At 35.1% G+C, this 12,073-nt stretch overlaps 1 protein-coding gene across 6 annotated transcripts in view; it reads left to right on the top strand.

The window, feature by feature from the left end:
* The window catches only part of DCAF6 (DDB1 and CUL4 associated factor 6), a 201,023-nt gene that overhangs the window by 70,061 nt on the left and 118,889 nt on the right, over positions 1–12,073 (top strand). For all 6 annotated transcript variants that reach the window (XR_005215172.1, XM_037825416.1, XM_037825415.1 and 3 more), the window contains exon 4: positions 8,759–8,944. Coding sequence is in view for 5 of the 6 variants with exons in the window: in XM_037825416.1 (XP_037681344.1) it covers positions 8,759–8,944 (186 nt within the window). In the remaining variant the exon portion in view is untranslated. The remainder of the gene's footprint in view (positions 1–8,758; positions 8,945–12,073) is intronic.

The following is a 12,073-nucleotide window of genomic DNA, read 5'->3' as shown; positions in this document are numbered from 1 at the left end:
AATCAGTTGTCCATGGTACGATCATACAGCTGTGCATCCATCACCATGATTAAGTGTTTTTTTTCCAATTTTTAGAACATTTTTCATTACTTCAGAAAAGAAAGACAGACAAAAAAGAAAACTCAATTCCTGCCCTTCCCCTAACTACCCCCCCTCCATTATTGACTCAATAGTATTGGTATAGTACATTTGTTACTGTTGATGAAAGAATGCTAAAATACTGTTAACTAGTACATAGTTTGCAATAGGAATATTTTTTTCCCTGTACATCCCTCTATTATTAGCTTCTAATTATAGTGTCATTTGTCTGGTTCATGAAAGAGATTTCTAATATTTGTACAGTTAATCACAGACATTGTCCACCACAAGATTCACTGTTTCATACATTCCCATATTTTAACCTCCACCTTTCTTTCTGGTGACATATGTGATTCTAAGCTTCCCCTTTCCACCACATCCACACACCATTCAGCACTGTTAGTTATTCTCACAACAACGTGCTACCATCACTTCTGTCCACTTCAAACACTTAGGTAGGTTCAACCTTGTTGAACATTCTGCTCATAATAAGCAACTGCTCCCCATTCTTTAGCCTCATTCTATATCCTGTTAACTTATGTTTCATGTCTGTGTGTTTACATATTATAATTAGCTCATATCATTGAGACCATGCAATATTTGTCCTTATGTGTCCGACTTATTTCACTCAATGTAGCACCCTCGAGGTTTCTTCATCAACACTTTTTTTTATAAATGCAGTTTTGTTCACTCACCACACTTTCTGTCCTAAGTAAACAGTCGATGATTCTCTGTACAGTTACATATTTATGTATTCAACACCATCACCACCATCTATATAGGACATCTCCATTTCTTCCACAAAGAAGGAGCAAGAGTCAAAGAAGGTAGAGAGCAAAAATAAATAAATAAATAAATAGGAAAAAAACAGCATGACAGGTAAAAAGCAATGAAAGGAAAGATAGAATTAAACTGAAGTAGAATAAAAGAGTCAGACAGCATCTCCAATGCCAGGAGTCCCATACCTCTCCCTTATGTCCCCCTCTTACAGGTATTTAGCTTTGGTATATTGCCTATGTTACGTTAAAGGAAGCATAACACAAAGTTTCTGTTCTGTAGTCTCTAGTCTGCATTGATTGTATTTTTTTCCCCAATACCACCTTATTTTTAACACCTTGCAAGGTTGACATTCATTTGTTCTCCCTCATGTAGAAACATATTTGTCTATTTTATCACATTTGTTGAGCACTCTAGGTTTCACTTAGTTATACAGTCCCAGTCTTTATCTTTCCTCTTTCCTTCTGGTGTCCCACATGCTCCTAACCTTCCTCTTCCAACCATACTCACAGTCATCTTTGTTCTGTGTACTTACATTATTAATGTACTACCATCACCCAAAATTGTGTTCCAAGCCTTTCACTCCTGTTTTTTCTTTTCTGTCTGTAGTGCTTCCTTCAGTATTTCCTGTAGCATAGGTATCTTGTTTACAAACTCTCTCATTGTCTGTTTGTCAGAGAATATTTTAAACTCTCCCTTGTATTTGAAGAACAGTTTTCCAGATATAGGATTCTTGGTTGGCAGTTTTTCTCTTTCAGTATCTTAAATACATCACCCCACTTCCTTCTTGCCTCCATGATTTCTATTGAGAAATCTGCACATAGTCTTACCAAGCTTCCTTTGTATGTGGTGGATCACTTTTCTCTTGCTGCTTTCAGGATTCTCCCTTTGTCTTTGACGTTTGATAATCTGATTATTAAGTGTCTTGGCGTAGGTCTATTCATACCTGTTATGTTTAGGGTGCACTGAGCTTCTTGAATCTAATTTTATGTCTTTCATAAAAGATGGGAAATTTTCATTGATTATTTCATCTGTTATTGCTTCAGCCCCTTTTTCCTCCTCTTCTTCTGGGACACCCATAACATGTACATTCATGCATTTCATGTTGTCATTTAATTTCTTGAGATGTTGCTCTTATTTTTCCATTCTTTCCCTATCCTTTTGTGTGTAGGATTTCAGGTGTCTTGTTTCCCATTTCCTGAGTGTTTTCTTCTACCTCTTGAGATCTGCTGTTGTATGTCTCCATTGTGTTTTTCATCTTTTGTGTTGTGCCTTTCATTTCCATGGATTCTGCCAGTTGTTTTTTCAAACTTTCGATTTCTACCTTATGTTCACCCAGTGTTTTCTTTATAGCCTTCCTCTCTTTTGTTATATCTTCGCTGAACTCATTGATTGGGTTTTTGATTTGATTTAGCATATATCTTTGAAAATCTTTAATAGATTGTTTCATTAAAGTGAAACAGTATCTCAACCGTATCTTGATTGTGGTGTAAATTTGTTCCTTTGACTGGACCGTATCTTCATTTTTCCTAGTATAGATTGTGGTTTTCTGTTGTCTGGGCATCTGGTTTCCTTGGTAACCCCAGTCATATTTTCCCACACAAGAATGGGTTCAGGTCTCTGTATGGGGTTGTATTCAGGGTGTATCTTAGAGGAATGACAGACTTTCCTGTGAGGTCTCCACTTGCTGTTTTCCTAACCTGCCCAGCAGGGGGCGCCTGCTAGCCTGTTGCTCCTGACTGGTGTAAGGAGGTGTGGCCTCCTTAGTATCTGTTTTGGTTGTTTTCCTTCAGGCCCTAGTGTCTGCTTCTGAAGGGAAAGCTGAACCTCACCTCCTTACTTGTAGGGAAGATATACCCCTTAGGGAGTTATCATCTACATTTGAATAGTCTCTCTGACTCTGTTATCTCCACCCCTGTCTGGGTCAGAGCACTGTGAACTGAAAATGCTGTGGCTCTCTCTTCTAAGCCCCTCAAGTTGAAAGAGAGAAAAAGGGACAAAAAGCCCCCTTTTGGAGCCAGTACATGCCCCCCAGTTTCACTTGTTGGCCAGAGGTAACACTGGGTCTTCTGGGCTCCCCCTCCCAGGACAGATGAGTCTTCTGATTCTTTAAGGTCAGTCATCACTAAAAGCCTCTGTCTGCTTGTTGGTGGTTTGTAGCTTGTATTCAGCAGTCCACATTTGTTAGTTAAAATCCCAGTTGGAGCTCAGTTGAGCTGTATTTGCTCAGAGAGTGCTGCTAGTTTCTCCCACAGCAAGGTTTTGCAGCTTACCCTGCCGTGGGGGGAGGTTGCTCTTGGCGCGATTCCGCAGCTTTCACTCACAGATTCTGTGCTGCGATCTCAGGCATTCCTCCCAATCCAGGTTGGTGTACAATGTGTGGACAGTCATGATTATCCCCCCGCAGTTATTCCAAATTATTTACTAGTTATTCGTGTTATTTAATTGTTCCAGGGGGCTGACTAAATTCCACTCCTCTCTCTGCCACCATCTTGCCCCTCTCTGGGTGGGAACTTTTGATTATGTTGTTTCAGTTGAGATGTGACCCAGCTCATTCAAGGTGAGTCTTAATCCTTTATGAGAGGATATAAGGCAGAGACATTTGGAGAGAGTTTAGAGAGGGAAACGCCCAGAGAAGCAAGGAGAACCCACAGGAACTGAGAGAGAGAGCCATTGAAACCAGAGAGAACGACCAGCAGACGTTGCCATTTGCCTTCCCATGTGGCAGAGGAACCCTGGATGCCAGTGGCCTGTCTTCAGAGAATGTATCCTCTTGTTGGTGCCTTACTTTGGACATTTTCACTGCCTTAGAATTATAACTTGTAACTTAACAAATCCCTATTGTTAAAAGCCAATCCATTTCTGGTATAGTACATTTCAGCAGCTTTAGCAAATGGAAATACTTGGTGAACATGTCAGAATATCTGATGGCATTAAAGGCCATGATATCTATCTTTTTCAAAGACTTTACATTATTTATTCGTTCTTTTACCTTAATCTGACAGAGTTTAGTGTCTGACATCTGGGGAGATGAATGAAAGGTCTGAAAACGTTTAATAGATATATATTTTTTTCTCCAGTGACCTTAGTTGAGTTAGGTGCAGAGATCTTTTTTTTTCTTTCTCTTTTTACTGGACCTGCATTACCTGTGTGCATTAATACAACTTATAGTGAGTAGTTTATGTTCTTCAGCAAATCCATATTTTGGCCATGTTTGTAACCTAAATCTTAGATCAAATGAGGTGACTTCCTCACTTAAAGTGAGCAAGGTAAGTAGCCGCTAATATTTGTACCAGGTTTATGTTCTGATTTCTGTCGTTCTCTCATTAATGAACTTGGTAGTTAATGTTGTACAATAAGTACTCACTGAGACTCTGGTCACCTCTAATGGCAGTCTGAGATGTGACAAGGTTCCACACCCCCGTGGAATCTTTGAACAACTAGCCAAAACTGTTAGAGCCATTTTCCTCAGAGCTCCAGAAAACAATTAAATGGTTGCAGTAATTGTGCATACGCTGAATCGAGAAAAAGGAAACTCATATATGATAGTTAAAGCTGGTGGCACCTTTGCTGATCCCTCTCCTAATCCCTTTTAGGCTCAGTGTAGAGTTGCTGTAATCTCAGAGTGGTTCCTAATCTTGTGCTAGGGGGAGCAAACACCTGTGCACATATTGTAGTGCATGTTTGTTCACACCTATCTATTGGTTATAGCCTGAAGAACTGCATTAGGACACTAGGCTCTGTCTCAATGTTCCAGTAGTTGCCCTGCAAGCAGAAGCAGTTTACAGATAGCTAAGTTAGTGTAAGGAATAATCAAATTGCAGCAGCCAGGGGCAAAAGATTATTGACTTTAAGACATACGACAGAGCACTGCAGACAGGAAAAAGACTATGTAATAGGGAAAACAAGGTCATTTCAGATTCCTATAAATGGAATTCCTAAGCCGAGAATACATGCCCATGAAAACATCAACAGGAATACTGCACTTTTGCCTTGACCCAGTCTTCGGGTTCACTGGTAGGAGGGCTAGGCTCTGAAGGAGAGCACCAGACAGAGATCCAGCCTGCAAATACTATAAAAGGTGTATTTTGTGTTGGCTTCTTTGTTTTTGTCAGCTCTTAGTATTCAAGGAAATCTCTGCCATATCATTATCTGGATGGAAACTTAAGGAACAGACAGCTCAGGGATGACTAAATTCCAGGGTTAATGCATGAAAATATTAAAACGTAGTTTTTATAACAAAAGATTATAAGACCTACAAAGAAATGATGTCTCATCTGAAGGATCAAGATAAAATATTAGAAATCATCAACAAAGAATACCAGATGTTGGACATACCAGACAATTACTTAAAAAATGGTCTTATATATGGTTATAGAACTAAAGGAGAACACAAAGAACAAAAGGATATCAAGAAAACAAATACATGAACAAAATGAGAATTTCATTGAGTTGGAAATTATAAAAAGGAGCCAAAGAGAAATACTGTAATTAAAGTCCACATTAACTGAAATAAAAAGAATTCTCTAGAAGGGATCAATAGCAGATTGGAACTGGCAGAGGAATCAGTGAACTCAAAGATAAGACAAATGAAATGATTCAGTCTGAGATGCATTAAAAAAAAAAATGAGGAAAAGTGAATAGAGCCTAAAGAAACCATCCGCCAGGCCAGTATATGTATTCTGGGAGTCCCAGAAGGAGAGAAAAAGGAGGAGAAGGAATATCAGAAGAAATAATGGCAGAAAATTTCCAAAATAAGGAAACAAATGAGTATATACTTCCAAGAAGTTGAGTGAACCCCAGATAAGGTAAATTCAAAGAGATCTGTGTTCAGACACATTATAATTCTATTAATAGTTGGAGACTTCAGTACATCACTTTCAACAACGGATAGGTCATCTAGACACAAGATCAATAAGGAAATAGAAGACTAGGATTATACTATGAACCAACTAAACCTAACAGATATATATTGAACACTTCACCCAACAAGAGCAGAATACACATTCTTGTACAGTGTTCATGGATCCTTCTGTAGGATAGATGAACTATTAGGTCACAAAACAAGTCTCAATAAATTTAAAAAGATTGAAATCATAGCAGTGTATCTTCTTTAACCGTGATAGAATGAAGCCAGGAATCAACAAAAGCAGGTGAACTGGTAAATTCGCAAATATTGTAGAAAATAACACACTCTTAATCAATGTATCAAAGAAAAAATTGCAAGGGAAATTAGGAATTATCTTGAGGCCAATGAAAGCAAAAACATGGCATACAAAACCTGTGGGATGTAGCCAAGTTAGTGTTGAGAGTGAAAATTATAGCTCTAAATGCCCACTTTAAAAATAAGAAAGATCTCAAATCAGAAATCTGACCCCACACCTTGAGAAACTAGAGAAAGCAGAGCAAACTAAATCCACAGTAAGCAAAAGGAAGGAAATAACAAGGAACAAAGGGGAGATAAATAGAGAATTAAAAAAAAATAGAATCAATGAAACCAAAAGTTTATTCTTTGAAAAGAGCAATAAAATTGACATTTAGCTATACTGAGAAAGAAAAACATGAACAGGAATGCACATAACTAAATCAGAACTAAAAGGGGGGCATTTAGTTAAGTAACAAATTGAATCAGTAATCAAAAAACCTTCCAACACAGGATCAGATGACTAAACTTTTGAATTCCACTAAACCTTCACAGAATCAACACCAATCCTGCTCGAGCTTTTCTAAAAAATTGAAAAATAATCAGATTTCTACTGTATGTTGATAAGATCCACTCCTGGGTTAAATTTGAACAAGGTGAAATGAATTTGACTCAATTGATAAATTTGAAATATGAAATTTTCTTAACTTTGAAAATTTTGAAGCTTGAAAAAAATCCATTGAGCATCCATAGACAGATGTTTTTAGAAAGCTTTTGATGGTAGATTGAAAGCATCATGCACTTCATCCATAAGTGCTATTGCATACATCTCCTAAGAACAAGAAAATTATGCTATATAACTACAATCTAATTACCATGCCAAAGAAATACCATTATCTAGTATACATATTATATATATATAATATTTATATTCGTTCCAACAATGTCCTTTATAAATTCCATCCCTGTTCAACCCTGGCTCCAATCCAGCACTGTACATTGCATTTACTTGGTGTGTCCTTAAGAACCGTTCCTTTAAGTTTTTGATCTTCATGACATCGAGGTTTTTAACAGTAGAAGTCAAGTTTTTTTTGTAGGATACCTCCCAATTTGGATGTCTCTGATTGTTCCTTCAGAAATAGATTCAGCTTCAGATTAAGTGTTTTTGGAAAGAATTTTCCACGGGTGATACCGTGGTACATTTTGTCAGTTTGCCTCTTTGTTGGGATGGCAAGTTTCATCCTTCTCTTGTTTGTGCTTTTCCCCTTTGTAATTTGTAACCTATCTTTGGGGTAGTATTTTGAGACTATATGAATATTTTGTTTTGTAACCACGTTTCATCTTTTGGTTTTAGCAATCATTGCTGGTTCCTGTCCAATTTAGTTACTAAAATGTGGTTATAAAATTGTGATTTTTGATTTTATCATTCTTTCCTACATTTATTTGTTGACATTCCTCTGTAAATAAGAGGATTTCCCTCTCTTCCCCACCAACTTAAAAAAAAAATGTACATAGGTTTATAGATTTTTATTTTTATTCAATGTATTATAATTACTGATTTTACTCTTTTTGATGCTCAAAGTTTCCCAGGTAAGCCAACCTGTGTCTGTGTTTTAACATAACCAGTTTTTCTTTGGGCACTTTATTTTACATACAACAGATGTTTTAGGCTCCCTTTGTACTCCATTGTATATCTATTGTGGGGTAGGTACCATAAAGTATTCAACTGGATTCCTATGATTGGGCATTTAAATTGTTTCCAACATTTGCTATTATAAATTATAACTCAATGAATAATCTTGTGCATATCTTTTTATATTTCTGGGGTGTGACTTAGGGTAGATTCCTAAAAATGGACTTGCTTGGTTAAAAGATAAATATATAGATATAGTTTTGTCAGATGTTGCTAAATTATCCTCTGTTGGCATTGTACCATTTAGCACTCCCAGCAGCAATGTTTAAGTTCCTTTTCCTCTTGTATGTTTGCCTGTAGAGTGTATTGTAAAGCTTTGAGCTTTTGTCAATCTGATAAGTAAGAAAGTGTATCTCAATATAGTTTAAATTTGCATTTCCCTTGGGAATAAAGGTAGTATTTTTTCACATTTTTAAGGTCCATTTGTGTATCTGTTTATAGGCTGTTTGGCTTTTTTGTCTATTTTTTCTGTCAGGTTTCAGTGTTTTTTTTTAATTTTTAAGCATTCTTTATCAGGGGAATTAGCCTTTTTATGTGATACATGTTGCAAAATATTAGAATATAAACTTTAAACTTTATTTCTCTCACAGAATTTTGGTCTTGTAAATAGAATTAAGGAATTGGAAGGTGGGATTTCTATTCTATCCTCATGTATACCATTTAATTACTTTGACTTACGAGTCATTTAAATTCGGTTGATTTTTTTCTTCATCCTGACAGAGGATAACTAAAACAATGATCTAGTAACCAGTGAATTTCAAAAGTCAATCAGTTTAGTCCTTTTTTATTGACTGAAATTTTGAAAGAGATAGAAACATGAATGTTTGATTTTTGTGATACTATTCCTGTTGATACTTTTTTTTTAACATCTTAGAGTGAACAGATAGAAAACATGTGAGATCCCGATTTCCTTTTTAAAAAATATAATATTTTAGAATTAAATGAAAATCTTTTATTTAGATGAGAATGTTAGTGAGATTGTATCACTGGCTACGATTATATTAAATATGAATGTTTCTTTCCAGGAAATAAGAATTACCAAGAATTGCTTTCTCTGTGTGTTTTAGGTTTTGACAACAATTCGTTCAGGGCACCGTGCAAATATATTTAGTGCAAAGTTCTTACCATGCACAAATGATAAGCAGATTATATCCTGCTCTGGAGATGGAGTAATATTTTATACTAATGTTGAGCAAGATGCAGAAACCAACAGACAATGCCAGTTTACCTGCCATTATGGAACTACCTATGAGGTACAGTATTATTATTATTATCTATAATATATATGTAAGTATATGTTTTTGTGTAAGTATATATGTATGCTTGTGTATACATGTGTGTTATATATTTGTGTGTCTGTACATAGACATTCATTCATATATGCTCAAAGAAATTAAGACAGAATATCCAGATTTCAGTGAAGCATTTGAGAAAATGTATTTTGTTAGGCTGTGGTTAAAGTTAAGAAAAAAGAAGTGAGCTATGGCATTGTTAGATGGGTTTGTAATTGTTTGATCCACTGATTAAGCTACTCTAAGAAAACGTATCAATCTGAAAAGATGCTTCTGTTATTGTATTTCATGGTTCCGTTTGACCTCTAAAGCTCTTTTTATGACTGGCTTGCATCATAAGTGCTGGCATACTTCTTAAATATTCACATATCAAAAGGAACATGAGTACACTAGACAAAATAATCAGATTTCCACTGTATATTGGTAAGCTCCACTCCTGAGCTGAATTGAATGAGGTGAAATGAATTTAAGACTCAATTATTCTGCTTTACTTGTTTTAGAAAAATAGTGCGCAATACAGATTGCTCTTTCAGAATCTTTTCATGTCCTTCCTTTGCATAAAATTATTTAGTGGTTTCCCATTACTTCTGTTAACCTGGTGTATCTTTTCCATTTTTGAATTTCAGTTCTTTTCCTAATGATTCAGTGTGTACTCATGCAGATAGCATATCACTAGATTTTGTTGTCTTATCCATTTTCAGAATTTTGGCTTTTAGCTTGAAATTTCAGCCAATTTATATTTATTGTGAACACTGATATATTTGGATCTTTTTATATTAGTTTTATTAATGTGTTCTCTATTTGTTTTGAGTTTCCTCTCTTAACTCCACTTTCCCTTTTTTGCCCACGTGTTGAATTGCTTGAGGATTTTGTGTTTTTGTCCATTTTCTTTCTGTCACTTGCTTTTATTTATTATTTTAGAGATTCCTCTAATAATTTTACCATGAATTTTTAACAGTCTAAAGTTTATAAATACCTCTGCCATTTCCTGAGTAATGAACCCCTTAGGATATCATAATTCTTTTTATACCTTGTTCAATTTTATATGATCTTATTGTCCATAATGTACTTATATTCCAGTTTTCCCTCATGAATAAGATCAGTGTTTTGTTTTGTTTTGTTTTTAGATTTACCTACATGTTTACCAATTTTGGGATCATCCTGCCTTATAGTTGAGATATTCCATCTGTGGTCATTTTGCTCTTAAATTGCATCCTTTATATGTTTCCTTATTGAAAGTCTTTTGTCTCCATCCTTTTTTTTCTTTGTTTTTCAAAAAATGCATTCTTTTTTGGTTTTTGTTAATTTTGTTGTGGCAAAAACAACATATATGTAAAACATAAAATTTGCTAGTTTCAAGTGTTCATTTCAGTTGCGTTAATTACATTTAGAGTGTTGTGCCACCATCACCACCATCCATTAAAAAACTTTTTCATCCCCCCCCCCCCAAACAAAAACTGTATCTGTTAAGCAGTAACTCTCTATTCCTTTTTCTCAACTCCTGGTAACTTCTAACCTACTTTCTGTCCCTGTGAATTTGGTTTATGCTAGGTCTATCATGTAAGTAGAATCATGTAATATTTGTCCGTTTGCGTCTGGCTTATTTCACTCAGTATAATATTTTCATGGTTCACTCATGTTGTATGTAAAGATCTCCCTTTGTTTTATGGCTAAATAATATTTCATTATATACATATACCACATTTTGTTTATTCAGTCATCAACTGATGGGCATTTGGTTTTGGCTGTTGTGAATAATGTTGCTATGAACAATGGTGTACAAATATATGTTTGAGTCCCTGTTTTCAGTTCTTCATAGAATATATCTAGGAGTGGGATTGCTGGTCATAGGATAATCTATGTTTAACTATTTGAGGAACCACTAAACTGTTTTCTAAAACAGCTGCACCATTTTATATTCCCACCAGCAATGCATGGTAGTCCAATTTCTCACCAACATTTGTTATTCTCTGTTTTTAATAATAGTCATCCTAGTGAGTGTGAAGTAGTATCTCATTTTAGTTTTGATTTTCATTTCCCTAATGGCTAATAATGTTGAGCATTTTTCTAATGTGGTTGTTGGCTGTTTGTATATCTTCTTTGGAGAAATGTCTGTTCAAGTCCTTAGCTCATTTAAAAATTAGGTTGTTTATTTCTTGTTGAAGTGTAAGAGTTCTTTATTCTGCATTTTAAATCCTTACCACATATATGATTTACAATTATTTTCTTCCTTCATTGGTTGTCTTTTCACTTTCCTAAAATATACTTTGATTCACTAAAGTTTTTAATTTTGATGGTCAGTTTATCTGTTTAATTCTTGTGACGTTCTCTTGGCGTGAAGTCTAAGAATCCACTGCTCAATAAAATATCTTGAATATACTTCTCTGTTTTCTTCTAAGAGTTTTATAGTTTTAGCTCTTATAGATAGGTCATTGATCCATTTTGAGTGAATTTTCATGTATGGTGTGATGTATGGTTTCAACCTCATTCTTTTACATGTGGGTATCCACTTTTCCCAATATCATTTCTTGAAGAGACTATTCTTTTCCCATTGAGTAGAACTGGCTCCCTTGTCAAAATCAATTGGCCATGTAAGTGTTTATTTCTGAAGTATCTGTTTGATTCCATTGGTCTATATGCCCGTCCTTGTGCTAGTACCACACTATTTAGATTACCTTAGGTTTGTAATAAGTTTTAAAATTGGGAAATGTGTGTCCTTCAATTTTTTTCTTCCTTTTTTGTGGTCATTTTACCTGTTTGGGGTCCCTTAACTTTCCATTTAAATTTGATGGTTGGCTTTGCCACTTCTGTAAGCAAGACTACTGGAATTTTGATTGGGATTGTGTTGAATCTGTAAATTTCTTTGGGTAGAATTGACATGCTAATATTTAGTTTTCCAATCCATGAACACAGTATGTGTTTCCATTTATTTAGGTCTTTTTTTTTTTTTTTTTTTTTTTCTATAAGCAGTGTTTTGTAGTTTTCCATTTTCAAGTTCTTTACATCCTTGGTTAAATTTGTTGGTAGATATTTTGATTCTTTTAGTTGCTAATGTAAATGGATTTTTTCTCCCTTGATTTCCTCTTCAGA

The sequence above is a fragment of the Choloepus didactylus genome, chromosome 2 (assembly GCF_015220235.1).
Source record: "Choloepus didactylus isolate mChoDid1 chromosome 2, mChoDid1.pri, whole genome shotgun sequence".
Classification (NCBI taxonomy): domain Eukaryota; kingdom Metazoa; phylum Chordata; class Mammalia; order Pilosa; family Megalonychidae; genus Choloepus; species Choloepus didactylus.
The sequence above is the reverse complement of the archived record's forward strand: the minus strand, read 5'-3'. Positions and strand labels throughout refer to the sequence as shown.